Below are 15,703 nucleotides of genomic sequence, written 5' to 3' on the forward strand. Positions count from 1 at the left end.
GCACCGGACCTCGTCGGCACCGCAGACACAGCAAGTGCCTCGGCGCCGGTCCTTATCCCCAGGGCATAAAAAAGCCCATAAGACGGGGACATCAGTGCCGAAGACGCCAGCTCCCCCAGTGTCGGGGGTAGAGCCGCGTCCACCGGTGGAGCAACGGAAACAGTTGCCTCCGGCACCGTCGACTCCGGCGCCGAGGCCGTTGAGTCCGGTGCAAATAGCGTCTCCCCCCAGGCCGGCGGTGATACAGTGCCTCCCGTCGACTCCAGAGACCTTCGCGGCGGCGAGAGACTTAATAGCTCTCACGGAGCCGGCACCGCCTCAGCCACCGGCACCGACTGCACCGTTGACTCGCCCGGTCCAGTCGAGGGGGAAACCTGCTTTGATGCGCCCACCATCACAGGGGCTGGAACCTCGGCACCGGTCCAGGTCCCGAAGCAGGTCCCCACGCCGCTCGCAGTCCCGGCGCCGAATATCGTCTCGGCACCGGTCGTACTCGCGGCCAAGATCTACTTCGCGGCACCGCTCTACGTCTCGGCACCGCTATGATCGTCGGCACCGATCAACGTCGAGACGTAGTTCTCGGCACCGCTACGGTCGGCGCTCGACGTCGAGGGGTCGCTCCCGGCACCGGGCATACTCCAGGTCCTCGTCGAGGTCCAGATCCGACTCCCGGCACCGACGAGGTCATCGGCACCGGTCGCGGTCCCGGCACCGATCGCCGGCACCGCGCGGAGATAGATCATCTCCGGACCGGCACCGTGCGGCACCGCAGCCCACCGGGATGGTTTCATCTCTCTCGGCACCGCCATGGCCGTCTAGATCGGTGTCTCGCTCCTCGGAGGACTTGTCGAGATCGGCATACCCCCCTCAAGGGCGCGCCGATGAACAAAATTTCGGCCACTGGCAGGAGATGGCAGAGGACCAATCTCATGGACCATCTCACTGGTCGTTTTGGACCCCGTGGGCATACCACCAAGAACAAGGGGCTCCAATACCATCGACCTCTCGCTCGGGTCACTCGGTTAGAAGGGCCCCAGAATCCACCATCTCTCGGCCTCCGCCAGGAGGCATGGAGGCTTCGGTGTCCACGCCACCCGACACCAGGGACCCAAGTGCAGGTGATGCCCCGGCCCAAGAGCAAGGGGATCAGGACCCCCCCTTGGATCCGGTACCACCGGAGGCATCCTCTTCCTCCTCTCCGGACGAGGCAGTGGCGGGCACTTCATGTACGGGTCCCCCTCCGATAGATCTTCGGGCTCACCAGGATCTCCTGCGTAGGATGGCCCGTAATATGGACCTGCAGGCGGAGGAGATAGTGGAGGTGCACGACCCGATCGTGAACATCCTTGGAGCAGATGCCCCATCGAGGGTGGCGTTACCTCTGATCCGCACGATCCAATCGAATGCGGATACGATATGGCAAACTCCTGCCTCCATTCCACCCACAGCGAGAGGGGTGGAAAGAAAATACTTTGTCCCCTCTAAGGACTATGGGTACTTGTACACCCACCCCCAACCGTGCTCACTGGTGGTGGAATCAGTGAATGCACGAGAGCGCCACGGCCAGCAGGCTGCAGCGCCTAAATCAAAAGAGGCTAAGCGGCTCGACCTGTTTGGCCGTAAGGTCTACTCAGCCGGAGGGCTACAACTGAGAGCGGCGAACCAACAGGCGTTACTGAGCCGCTACAATTTCAACTCCTGGAACTCTATGGGGAAGTTTAAGGAGTTGATTCCCCAAGAGTCCAGGGAAGAGTTTGGAGCCATGGTAGAGGAGGGCAAGAAGGTGGCTCGGACCTCCTTGCAGGCCTCCTTGGACATTGCAGATTCAGCGGCGAGGACCCTGGCTTCGGGCATCGCTATGCGCAGGATCTCCTGGCTTCAGGTTTCGGGTTTGCCTCCGGAGCTGCAGCAAACCCTACAGGATCTGCCTTTTGAGGGGCATGGATTGTTCTCGGATAAGACGGACTCCCGCCTGCAGAGCCTCAAGGACTCGAGAACAATCATGCGCTCCCTGGGGATGCATGTTGTGGGCCCCCAGCGCAGGCCATTTAGGCCGCAACCTCAGCGCTTCTACCCCCCCCCGCCTCGTCAGAGACAAGACTCGGCCCGGAGGCGAGGGCGAGGTGGTAGAAGAAGGTGGACCGGCCCTCAACCCGGCCAGAACCAGGGGCCACCTCGACCACCTTCAGGCCCCAGGCAGAACTTTTGAAGGTGCGGTCGAGGACGGCGCCCCAGTCATCCCCCAGGATCCAGCCCCCTCCTTTCGGGATCGCCTCTCCCACTTCCACCGTGCTTGGTCCCTTATAACTTCGGACCGTTGGGTCCTCCGCACGGTGGAGAGGGGATACGCTATCCAGTTTTCTTCTATCCCCCCCTCCTCCCCCCCTTCCCCGTCCCTCTTCAGGGACCCTTCTCACGAGCAACTTCTTATACAGGAAGTTTCTACGCTCCTCGCTATGGGGGCCATAGAGGAGGTTCCAGTGGAATTAAGGGGCAGGGGATTCTACTCCCGTTATTTCCTCATCCCCAAGTCCAAAGGAGGTCTGCGACCCATCTTGGACTTGCGCGGACTCAACAAATTCGTAGTAAAGTTGAAGTTCCGCATGGTCTCTCTGGGGGCCATTATCCCTTCCCTCGATCCTGGAGACTGGTTCGCCGCCCTCGACATGAAAGACGCATACTTTCACATTGCTATTTACACGCCTCACAGACGCTTCCTGCGATTCGTGGTAAACAGGGTGCACTACCAATTTGCAGTCCTTCCCTTCGGCCTATCCTCGGCCCCACGGGTGTTCACGAAATGTATGGCTGTCGTGGCAGCGTACCTTCGTCGGCAAGGGATACAGGTGTTCCCGTACCTAGACGACTGGCTGGTACGCGGTCGCACCAAAGAACAAGTTCGCGATCACGTCCACATAATAGTGCGCACATTCAACAAGTTGGGTATCCTACTCAACAAGGACAAATCCACTCTAGAACCTACCCAGAGAATAGAATTCATCGGTGCGGTTCTAGACTCCAGACGCGCACAAGCCATCCTGCCAGACAATCGCTTTTGCACCATCACGAGCCTCATCCAAGGACTCAAGGCCTTCCCAACTACCACGGTGAGGTCATGCCTTACCCTGCTGGGTCACATGGCTTCCTGCACGTACGTAACCAGGCATGCCAGACTTCGGCTTCGCCCACTCCAGACCTGGGTGTCATCAATATACCGCCCACATCGGGACAGCCTGAATATGGTGGTCACAATCCCGAACTCGGTCCTGACCTCCCTCACATGGTGGCTAGATCACAATGTGGTTTGCGAGGGGATGCCGTTTCACGCCCCACAACCCTCTCTGCACCTGGTCACAGACGCTTCATCTCTGGGTTGGGGCGCCCATCTCAACGAGCACCATACCCAGGGCCTGTGGACTGCACCTCAGCTAGCCCTACACATCAATGTTCGGGAACTGATGGCGGTGCGCCTGGCGTGCCAGGCATTTCTCAATCTCCTACGTGGCCGCTGTGTGTTAGTTCTCACCGACAACACCACGGCCATGTTTTACATCAACAAGCAAGGAGGAGCACGTTCGTCAATTCTATGCCAAGAGGCCATTCGCCTGTGGGACTTCTGCATCGCCCACTCAATCCATCTCACGGCATCGTTCCTCCCTGGAGTCCAGAACACTTTAGCGGACCGACTCAGCAGGTCCTTTCAAACGCACGAGTGGTCTATCCGTCCGGACATCATACATTCCGTCTTCCAGAAGTGGGGGTTTCCCCAGATAGACCTGTTTGCATCTCGAGACAACAGGAAGTGCCACGTGTTCTGCTCCCTGCAAGGTCGAGCCCCGGGCTCCCTCTCGGATGCGTTTCTCCTTCCCTGGAAAGACCACCTGTTTTATGCCTTCCCTCCGTTTCCTCTGGTCCACAAGGTACTGCTCAAATTGCGCAGAGACCAGGCACAGGTGATTCTGATCGCTCCAGCGTGGCCGAGACAACATTGGTACACCACGCTGCTGGAACTCTCGGTTCAGACACCGATCCCGCTTCCGTTGTATCCGGATCTCATCACGCAGAACCACGGCCGGCTGCGTCACCCCGACCTACAATCACTCCACCTCACGGCGTGGCTGCTCCATGGTTCACCCAGGCAGAGCAACAGTGTTCACACTCTGTCCAACAGATTCTGCTGAGCAGTAGGAAGCCTTCAACACGGACCACATACTTGGCCAAGTGGAAGCGGTTCTCCTGTTGGTGCGAGCAACGAGCCACGTCCCCATTGCACGCACCTATTCCTCTTATTTTGGAATATCTCCTCTCCCTAAAACAGCAGGGGTTGGCGATATCTTCAATTAGAGTTCACCTGGCCGCTATATCGGCCTTCCATCCAGGGGAACTCGCGTCCTCGGTATTCTCTAACCCGATGGTCGTTAGATTCCTCAAGGGCTTAGACCGGATGTACCCACAACAACGTCAGCCCGTTCCGACGTGGGACCTCAACCTGGTTCTCTCCAAGCTCACAGGTCCTCCATTCGAGCCACTGGCCACCTGTTCACTTCTGTACCTATCCTGGAAGACAGCCTTCCTCGTAGCCATCACCTCAGCAAGGCGCGTTTCTGAACTCAGGGCGCTTACATCCGAGCCCCCTTACACAGTTTTCCATAAGGATAAAGTGCAGCTTCGTCCACATCCTGCCTTTCTCCCTAAGGTGGTTTCTCCATTTCATATCAACCAGGATATATTTCTCCCGGTCTTTCACCCTAAACCACATGCTTCTCGCCAGGATCAACGTTTGCATTCTCTGGACGTACGCAGGGCCCTGGCCTTCTACATTGACCGCACAAGGCCCTTTAGAAAGACGACGCAACTCTTCGTTGCAGTGGCTGACCGAATGAAAGGCTCACCGGTCTCCTCACAACGCCTATCCTCCTGGATTACGTCTTGCATCCGGACTTGCTACGACCTGGCAGGTGTCTCAGCACCCCACCTCACCGCTCACTCCACGAGGGCACAAGCTTCCTCGGCGGCTTTCCTGGCGCAAGTTCCGATCCAGGACATTTGTAGAGCTGCGGTTTGGTCGTCAGTCCACACGTTTACAGAACACTATGCACTAGTGCAGCAGTCCAGGGACGATGCTGCCTTTGGATCAGCGGTTTTGCACACAGCAATGTCTCACTCCGACCCCACCACCTAAGTTGGGCTTGGGAGTCACCTAATGGAATGGATATGAGCAAGCACTCGAAGAAGAAAAGACGGTTACTCACCGTTGTAACTGTTGTTCTTCGAGATGTGTTGCTCATATCCATTCCAAACCCGCCCTCCGTCCCCACTGTCGGAGTAGCCGGCAAGAAGGAACTGAGGGGGCGCCGGGTCGGCTGGGGTATATATTCAGCGCCATGAAGGCGCCACTCTAGGGGGCTCCACAGCCGACCCGCCGGTGTTGCTAGGGTAAAAATCTTCCGACGATCGTGCACGCGGCGCGCACACACCTAATGGAATGGATATGAGCAACACATCTCGAAGAACAACAGTTACAACGGTGAGTAACCGTCTTTTCTAGCCTCTTAAGTGATGGGGTTGGAGTACTGAATCCTTAACAAAGCCATCCTTTCTCTCAAATATTCATTAGAAACTGAAGTTAAACAGGTACAGTATTAACTAAAAATGAACCAATTAAAAAACTTCAAATGGTGTGAAAAAATGTCTCCTTTCAGTTGCTCAATACACAGACACAACCATGCATACATACATCTCACATTAAGTTATAATATAATAAATTATAACTGTGATTAATGTATTTTCTTACATTTCTGCCTGCCTTACATGCTCTCTGACTGCTAAACTGTTTCCTTATTCCATCACTCCAAACTCTGTCCTCAGCAGCTGTCTTTTAATTAATCTGCCAGATAAATGTTTCCTCCTTCTTCCCCAAATGTGGATTTCCCAAAAATTACCTCATCCCAGAGGCCCAACATGAGCAAGATCCAGTTATGGACTAATAACAGCTTAAAAATGAGCCCTGCAGGGCTAGAAATAGGAACCTTAAATTGCTGTCCCATCCAAGTTCCACAAAGTACAAGAACGGAGAGGGAGGAAAAAGTGGATCCCCTTATTCTGGCACTCTCTGCTCTCAGTAGTATACTCAACTGCAACATCCCCTAGATTCCATTTAATCAAGTAAGAATAGAAAGAATGGTATCTGGCTACACACTATCTGCAGGGATATCCACTGACTGAACCATAGGAATGGATAGCTACCCCAACAGCGGAAATGGTTCTATTTCCTAGTGCAGACAAAGCCTGAGGCTGTATAGATGGAGGGATACAAGAAAGTCCCATTCAAATGATTAAAAACTCTAAAACAATCCTTAAGTAGTTTTTAGAACATACATCACATGTAGAGCATGACATGGTGCAGAATAATTTTATCAGCTCTCATTTTTTTGTTCTGCATCATTTGCTCATAACTTCACCCCTTGTAATGCACTCATCCCAAACTCATGCTGACCAAACCTTTCTCCCACACCATCATGTATTCCACATAGATCACATATATAATATATTCCTATTTGTTTAAATATTATTTTTGTTGTAAATATTCATTTAACTGACCTTTAAGGTATTAAAAGCAATCATTGCATTTTACTATAGGGCAAATCTTGTTAGACCATTAGAATCAACAAAATTCTATCCATTTCCTAGCTCCAATATGTTGGTTTTTAAGCAAGAGGGAGAACAAATTTAACGATCTTCTGTCCTCACCCCCTCAGTGACAAGATACTCTAATTAGTGTTTCTTGAGAAAAGACTACAAACCTAATCCTACACTCTGCACTGCTAGAACTCCCATTGATTTAATGGGCCTATGTATGCAGAGACCACAAAGCAGACATGTACCTACAATGATACATTTATCCAAGTGGGAGATAAAGGGTAGCCCCAAGAAGTTCTCATAACTAATTTCAAATTTGATTAGGATGAAATTATAATTCTGAAAAGTGTGGGGTTTTTTTAAAAAAGATGTGCTCAGAATTATTTCTTGTAAAACAATCTGAATTATGAGAGAAGTCAGGGAAACAGGAGATGGCATTTTTAGTGCCTGGCTATTTCTTAACACAAACACATCACTCTCATAGCCATCTTCTTAAACCTCTGGTTCACAAAATCTCCATAATCCTTTACCGGTCCCCATAACTGTCTGTTTTTTGTTTAATATCAGAACAAAAATAATGAGGGAGGGCAAAGTGCTACCATCTCCTCTGAGTAAACAGTAGAGAGAAGACAACAAGGAGTCCGGTGGCACCTTAAAGACAAAGTGGGTTTTTTACCCACAAAAGCTTATGCCCAAATAAATCTGTTAGTCTTTAAAGTGCCACCGGACTCCTTGTTGTTTTTGTGGATACAGACTAACACGGCTACCCCCTGATAGTAGAGAGAAGCTATCAAATAATCATTGGTTTGTGCATAGAAAGTGGGAGAAACCTGGAGGCTCAAAAATGAATACACATTAACATATTGTGTCTGTGATTAAACTGGGATAAAGGTGTGGGGAGGCTTAGCGGGATGATCATGCATTGGGAGTAGAAGATGAATGCTTGTGGGGCAACCTCCTATCCTGTAGGGTTAAGGTAAAAGCCTATTGTACCTGCCTGGGCATTACCTCCCATATGGCTGCCTCCTTGCCTTAAAACACAACCAGCCCTCAGGTTGCCGGCCCTTAAGTAGCAACTTCTGCCTGCCACCTCCAGGTTCAGAAGCGGTTCAGAGCCAGATGTGAAGTCAGTTTGGTGGGGTGTTATCCCTAGTGCCTGTGCCACAACCCCCCTGTCCAGCACACTGGTCTGCGGAGGCGCCCAGGACTTGGGGACCCAACTCTCGTCTCGCCCCCAACCCCGCAGCGATCCGTCCCGGGCCGGGGCACACTGCGGGGGGAGGCAGCTCCGGGGCTGACAGCCGGGCCGCGCTGGTTGGGAGGCAGGGGAGCAGCGGCTCCCGGCCAGCGGCTGCCGGGGCGCAGGGGACGCATCCCCACCTCCGCAGCGGGGCCGGGCGGGCAGAGCTGGGGGGCCGAGGCCCTATGGGGGCGGCGCAGGGGAGGCCCCAGACGCCGCCCCCGCTTTAAGGGGAGGCTGCGCCCTGCAAGGCGCCGCGGCCAGGAGCAGCCTCCGCTCCCGGCGCCACCAGCCCCGGGCTAGAATGCGCATGCGCAGCAGCGCCAACCTGACCCTGCGCCCCACCTCTCGACCTATGACCCGCCCCCCGCCGCGTATCTCGCTTGGCCCCGCCTCTCGACCTATGGCCCTGCCCGTCCCTCCTATCACTGTCGGCCTTCTGGGCCCTCTCAGTGGTGACGCCATCTCCGCGCGCCGGTCGCGTTGCGGGCGCCCCTGGCGGTGGCCGCCCGGGCTGAGGAGGGGAGGGTGTCCGTGGCCCGTGGGGGACAATGGCGGCCGCCTCGCTGTGGAAGGGGCTGGTGGGGATCGGACTCTTCGCCTTGGCCCACGCGGCCTTCTCCGCCGCGCAGCGTGAGTGAGCGGGGCCCCGCGCGGACACCCGGGCCGGGAGCGCCGCGGGCAAGGATCCGGGGTGGGTGAGAGGGGCAGCTGCCCGGGGCGGGGGTCCTATCCCCATAGCCACCCTCGGTCCCGGTGCCCTCCTCCCCCACGCTCACTGCGCGGGCAGCAGGGATGTGGGGGCGGCTCGTGGGGAGAGCAGGGGATGCGAAGGGATCGGGGGGCGAGCAGGGGGCGGCTTGGAGGGGACCAAGGGATGTGAGGGGGGCTTGGAGGGAGGATGAAATCTGAGTGCAGCGAGCTGATGGGGCGAGATCTGGCATGCAGGAGCTGGACCAGGGTGATAGTGGGCGTCAGGATGACATGCGGGGATGGGGGTGGAGTTAATCAAGACGGGAGAGAGGTTCAGGAGGGCAATAGAGGGCCACGTTGTTATTGAGGAGTCACTGGACCTCAAGCCATTTGCATTTCCAGCAGTGGGGGCTGGGGTAAGGGAAGGAGAAGGGGGTGGGGGGGGGAATACAGCACCAAGCTGTGATTACAGCTCAGAGTCCATTTTTAATATATTCTGTGTAGGAAAGGAATTTGTAGAATGTAGCTAATCTCTTTTTAGGGCATTTTACGTTTGTTTAATAGATATCATTAATATGTTTAAAGCAAAACAGTATCCTTTCTCCAAAAATGCTTGCTTATGCAGTCAGAGATCCAATAATTTTTTCTGATCACTAATCCAGGACCCTTGCTGGGAAAAACTACTGTTCCCTGAAAACATTTATTCTTATCCATCAAAATGGTTTTAGCTGTGGTAGATGACAAACCTGAATATTACATACTTCTGATTACTATCTATGATTATCTTTGTAATTCCAAGTTTTCAATGTCTTTAAAATACTGTTTTTCAATGCTAGTGGGTTTTTGACACACCAGATGCTAAATCATCTCAGAATTGAGGTGGGGAGCTTGGGGAACATGCCAACAACTAGTATTATATGATTTAAAGGTTGAGTATCTTTCCACATGCCCGTGCTAGAAGCAAACACTATTTAACCTTGATGGTTTGTGAGGTATTAAAGCTTGAAGCTACCATTTGTCAGTGCTGCATCCTTGGCATAGCAATGCATTTGGAGTACTAGTCAGCGTCTGACCACAGCAACTGCTACAGTGCAGTTTCCAATCCGTGGCAAGAGAACCATTTTGCCAAGAGTATTTGAAGATGCTAGAGAAGATGGCCACATTATTTCAACTCTTAGCACACAGTGGATCAAATTCAGCCTTCGTGTAAGTGGGTGCATCTCCCAGTGAGTAAGATGGAGTAAACCAGTTAGGATGATGTTTATAATTCAGAAAAAGGTGTATCCTTTAGAACCCAGAGTTATCTGAATGTTATGACAGATTAAGTTAATGCAAAATGTGCTTTTAAAATTCCACACTACACATACCTCTGAATAGAATGAAAAATAATTAACAGTAATCAGCTAAATGTCTACCTCTTATGACTTAGTGGATGTCAGTAGAATTAGGCTAGTAAGTATAACATTTACAAATAATTCCTCAACGATCCTTCTTTACACACAGTTCTAGTACCTCCATGGGTTATAGCCAACCCATCTGGAAAGTGTACCCATTTTTGAAGAATTCTGTAAGAGATTTGTGCTTCATGTGCAATAGTATTCCATGTAGATATTATATACAATGCCCTAAGGGTATACAAGAAGGAATCATTTATGAAATGTAGTAGTCTGACGCTGAAGTAGTAAAGCAATTGAAGATTGTCTTGTGCAGAAACATGCTCTTCCGTTTACTAGTAATGATGACCAATTTAGATAAGTTCAATAGGGAACAGTGGCTATATATATTGCAATAAAATAGAACATCTAATTCCTTCTGCTGAAGTAGCTTTGTGAGAGTGCTGGCTGCACTACAGTTTGAGTAGCAATATCTGGCGTTCATAGAGAATTCTTCCTGCATATGCGTGCCCCATCATCAGCCCTCTTCCACCCTTTTCGCTCTCATGCAGAAAGATTAAATTATTGCTGAAATTATTTATCAAGGCAGGTTTGGAAGATCAGATATGCTGTCTGAGGAAGCAAATGTGGAAACAAGATTAAAAATGGCAGAGTTACTGGGAGTTAATAGTCCATGGCATAATACATAGAAACCCAAACACTCCTGGAATTTATATTGATTTGCCTTATTACAAAAAAAATTAACTTACCAGTATGTCTTTACTTTATAGATCGTTCCTATATGAGATTAACAGAAAAGGAAGATGAAACATTACCGATAGATGTAAGTTATACATTTTCATTGTGTTTGGAAGATTTAAGACTAATAATATAGTTTGGTCTCTTGCTTTCGTTCCTGTTCATTTTTTTTTTAAATTTGAATAATTGAATATTAATCATTAAATCTTTCACATTCTCATTCTGCCTGAGAATGTTTCACCTACCAGTCCTAATGTCCAGTAATGTGTTACAGCTCTTACAAAGAGCATTTGAAAATCAGAATAAGCCCTGACTTCCTTCTGCTTCTTTAGAACTGTTGGTGAAACGTCTCCTCCAGGAATTCCATGGCTTCTGTCGCTGGAACTTGGAAAATCCTTGCATAAGTCTCTTATACTCTGCAGCATAAACATCGGTCTCCCTCTGGCTTTTGTTGGCTGACATTTGTTTATTCAATACTATTGTGTGCTGCTGTTATCCCAGCACAACCTGTTTCATTTACTTCAATTTTCTTATTTCTGATTTTAATTGTATCTTACTTTCCTGATTGACCAATAAGAAAATGACGGGCAGAAGTGGACTTCAGAGGTCATGCCCAGTTGTCATCCTTGTTGACAGTGTTATGGAGGTTACATAATTTGTCTGAGTACTAGATTCTTCCTGTTAAAGCAGTAATTTGAGTGCACAGAACAGTGATTCTGACTGCTGTGAGGAATACAGAATCTGCCTGAAGAACTCTGCCAGGCAGTTTGATCTAGTTCAGAGGGTACAGGGTGGGTGCCAGGAAATCCCCCATCTGTTCCTGCTTCCGCTATTGACTTGCAGTGCTACCTTGGGTAGCTACTTAATCCTTGTGCCTCAATTTCCTCCCCTCACTAAAATGGGGATAAAATTATTTGCCCAGTTTCCTAGATCTCTGGTTGAAAAATGTGTAAGTGCTTATTGTGTAAGACAACTGTGAGCAAAACAGAGAATAAAAGATGAGAATTTTGTACAAGGGTTCTCTTATATTGTTTAGCAACCTCTGTGTGGTGTATTGTATCTCTCTCTGTTGCAGATAGTTCTTCAGACACTGTTGGCCTTTGCAGTGACGTGCTATGGAATAGTACATATTGCAGGAGAATTTAAAGACATGGATGCCACTTCAGAACTAAAAAAGAAGTATGTTGGGGTTCTTTCTGTTCGTTAACACACTTTTTCCTGTTGCTTTATAAATAAACTCAGCATATCCTGTGAAATAGCAGCCCCAGAAATGTTCTCCTTTTTAGCTCATGCCTTCTTGCCAACCTGCTGTAAATGTGATGTTGGGAAGGACAGGCAGAGCCAGGAAGCCACCACACAATGTCTGGCTGTGGGATGTAGTGTTCTAGATAGGATGAGGCTACAGCAGTGACTGGGACACTTTCTGCCCTTCCTTGGCTCCTTCCCTGGGCCTCCTAAAAACCCACCTCAGAGTTGGAGTAGTGGAGTGAGCAGGTGAGGAACAGGGAGATATGAGGTTACAGAACTACTCCTGTCCAGTGGTCTTAGCAGGGGACTGGGAGGCAGAAGCTCTTATCTCCAACCATCTCTGCGTGAGTTTTCACATCAGTAAATAGGGATAACACGTACCCCCCTCCTAAAGGTGCTGATGATGAATTAGTTAAATGCTATAGAAATGCTGAATTGAATTGTATAAATCTGTGAAGGGTTTTGAATTGAATTTTGAGGTGGATAGGAAGTCAGATGGGCAGAAAAGCTGCTCCTATAGAGAGCAGTCTGAATAATATGGGACTTAAGTAAATCCATGAAAGAGGCAGTAGAAGGGGGCCTGAATGTGAAGTGCTAAGAAGTGTGTGAGAATTAAGGGCGCTCAGCATTATTAGCACTGAGGCATGAGTATGGATTTTGGCTGAGGCAAAGTCAAAGGGAGGAGGAATTTGGGTGATATTTTGTGGGTAGTTATTAACACTTGTACATAAGGAAACTATAGAAGGGAGAGTAAAGTTTATTAATGATGTGGGTGTTTTCTGTATGCATATCTATATCTCTGTAACACTACCATCTTGTCTTTAAAATTCTTAACGTTTGTGTTATGGCATAGGGAATTTGCGTAAGATCTAGAGGCTTGGCACCTCTGCCATTTGGTAACAGCACTTACTTATTTTTCTGTCTGTTTGTAAAAATCTGGTGTTTCCAAGAGTGACTTTCATCAAATGATCATTCTAAAGCCACATTAATTTCATTTTTCATGTTTATTTTAAGGACATTTGACACATTAAGGAACCATCCATCTTTTTACGTATTTAATCATCGTGGTAGAGTATTGTTCCAGTCTCCAGATATAGTGAATTCTTCTTCAAACCAAGATGCTTTGTCATCCAGCGCATCACTGAAGTTACGAAAACTTGAACCTCTGCGCCGTTAAGATTTTTACAGATTATAATAGAACAGGACACTGAGATGTAATATTGGAGTTGGGGGTGTAAACACTTTTTTTAATTTCTGGAGCAGTATTTATATTGATCTTCCAGACTTTATAAAATATATATATAACTAAGGACCTTCTTTGTAAACTGTTAATGAAAATGACTGAATTGACTTGGCAATGGAGTGTAAATTATTGCTACAATTATGCTGTGAAACATCTTTGAACTTTCATATATTAAACAATGTTGCGGTTGATTTTTTCATTTAAAACTATTCCTATCCTTAAAAAAAGGCCAATAAGTTTTTATTGCAATGAATATTAGATCATCCAAAGAGGGAATGCTTTAGTGCTATTTATTTTCTTGGTTTGCTGGCATTACCTTTATGGAATTCCTTCAGAAACCATGGGTGCACTGCAGCATGAAAAGATAGAGGAGAGGAAGCTAGCCGTCTCCTGTTCCTAGAATGTCTAAAATGCACCTTTTGGTGTATGTTTGTGAAACTCAAAAGAATGCCTTCATTCTGACAATGCTAGAAAAAAGTGGTTATGTCTGACAGGTTTTTTAACTCTTCGTTATCAAATTATTGGTTTCTAGTTATCCTCCTGTTTAAAAGTAGATTTTCTCCTCCTCCCAAAATTATCTGGGACTCTACATCTGGTAGATGTATGGAAGAGACGGCTTGCTTCTTTTTGGATGATCTAATATGTTCAGCTTGTTTATTCACTGTATGTGTATTGCTCTTTGCTTATGTATACAGGAACGTTCATGAAATGGCTGAGTAGTGTTTCAGTACCATAAATGGCACCAGAAACTAGTTTCTTTCATGCATTCTGAGAAGCAGTTTTCATAAGTATTAAGACAAATATCCACTTTAATGCATTGTATGTGTTTTCCAATAATAAGGTGCTATAGGGATTAGCACAGCAAAGGGGGCTAAGTGTGTATAGTATAACTATACCTGTCACTAGCCCTGAAGCATCAAATTAAGCTAACGAAACTGTTACCTCTGAGCCATTAGCTGACTTAAGAGAACTGTTTTGAGGGCATGCGTTCTTAAAATATGACATAGCCTTTAACCGGTTCTGTTTTCTAATTTTTTTTTTAAAAGGTTGTTTTTACTGTTAAACTTTGTCCAGCTCTGGCATTTCCCGTTGGTAACTGAAAGCTTCTCTTCTGCTTCCATGACATAGCTAAGACCCTTTGCATTGTGAGAGATGCTTTACGGGTCCACCTAGAGTTCTGTATATTTCCCCTTGAAGATCTCTCACCTCAGCATACAAGTCAGCCTTTTTACCCTACAATATTTTTATTTTTAAAAATCTATTTTATTCAACCCAGCAATCTGAAAGTTCAAAGGCAAAAAGTGTAGGAAAACACCATGGAAAACTGAGCACCTTCTGCTGGCCTATCCTATTGCCCGGGACCCCAGGGGTGAGAGCAGCAGTATGGATGGTTGCTCTGAGTAGTTATGATTTTCACGTTGGGTTGGTTAAATATTCAGAAGAGTATTCTGGTCATTTAAACGTTAATCTCCAATCCACTGAGCTATTTCCTAAAGTGTATTGTCTCTCCTTCCCTGGGAGTCACAAATAAACTTGATTAACCGATAGCTGCTACCACTAAAGGCCTCATGTTGCCCCGTTTAACGTAAAACTTCCATTGTCAAGTACAGCACTGGTGTACAAGGAGAGGATTGCTTTGTGCCTTGGCAGGGTATGTGGAGGAAATGGATGCAGACTGATGCCTAAGCCATCGTGACTCTTGCTAGCTCTGGAGGAGTAACAGTGGGCTGGGAGATAGAATGAGGTTCTCATGCCATTGGATTAATGACAGAAGAAGAGGAAGACAGACAGCAAGAGCCCTGTAACCAGCCTAGCAGACTGATATTTCAATTGTGTTTGGCAGTGTACCATTTGCATAATGTCTTGTAGAGCAGGGCTGCTCACCTGTTCATATCTAGGGAGGCCATGTTCATGCTACTGGAAGGCCCACTCAGTGCAAAATGCACTACAACGTGAAGTCTGGAGTCCTGCTCGGAGCAAATGTTTGTTTCTCAAGCTCTCCATGTTGCATAGTTTGAGAGCTGCAAAGCACCTTGGTGGCTACATCAGGCCTGTTAACCACATGAGGAGTAGCCTTACTCTTTAGCAACAATGGTTATATCACAAAGCTGTACAAATTATTTTTTTCTTATCTTGCAATGTCCAATAAAGAACAGATATCCTTACAAAGCTTTTGGTGGTGATTTTTCTCCCAATTGTCCTGCACCTTGTCAGAGCAAGGTCAGTGAGGGTATCGAGAAATTGTCCCGCTAGTAGTTCTAAAGAAATTAATAACCTTACTTTGGCTGTAGCATCTTTGCAGTGAAGTTCTTACATGCCACTTGTCCATTACTGTGTCAGATACATAAAAAGGGAATCAGACCAACACAATGTCCTGGTGGCTAAACAAGTTTTTAGGATCACTAAATCCTTGGCCTGCATTATCTGGCTGCCTTCAACATTCCTAGTCTATATCTCAACAGCCTGAGTCCTATATATTTACTCTGAGTAAAGTCTCTTCACATGTGA

General features: G+C 48.2%; 1 protein-coding gene across 1 annotated transcript; it reads left to right on the top strand.

Moving 5' to 3' along the window:
• The first annotated feature begins 8,311 nt into the window (after positions 1 to 8,311).
• MMGT1 (membrane magnesium transporter 1) lies at positions 8,312 to 15,364 on the top strand. The gene is made up of 4 exons (XM_005301059.5): positions 8,312 to 8,512; positions 10,737 to 10,789; positions 11,780 to 11,883; positions 12,967 to 15,364. Exons 1-4 carry the CDS (start codon positions 8,431 to 8,433, stop codon positions 13,127 to 13,129), a joined length of 402 nt encoding a protein of 133 aa, XP_005301116.1. The 5' UTR covers positions 8,312 to 8,430; the 3' UTR covers positions 13,130 to 15,364.
• Positions 15,365 to 15,703: the final 339 nt, after the last annotated feature.

The sequence above is a fragment of the Chrysemys picta genome, chromosome 9 (genome assembly GCF_011386835.1).
Source record: "Chrysemys picta bellii isolate R12L10 chromosome 9, ASM1138683v2, whole genome shotgun sequence".
Classification (NCBI taxonomy): Eukaryota; Metazoa; Chordata; order Testudines; family Emydidae; genus Chrysemys; species Chrysemys picta.

Excerpts from the sequence above, each read along its gene's own strand:
- MMGT1 (XM_005301059.5), top strand. The coding sequence starts at position 8,431 with ATGGCGGCCGCCTCGCTGTGGAAGGGGCTGGTGGGGATCGGACTCTTC. Across the intron at positions 8,513-10,736 it reads GGCCTTCTCCGCCGCGCAGC|ATCGTTCCTATATGAGATTA; the intron begins GTGAGTGAGCGG and ends TTTACTTTATAG. Across the intron at positions 10,790-11,779 it reads ATGAAACATTACCGATAGAT|ATAGTTCTTCAGACACTGTT; the intron begins GTAAGTTATACA and ends TCTCTGTTGCAG.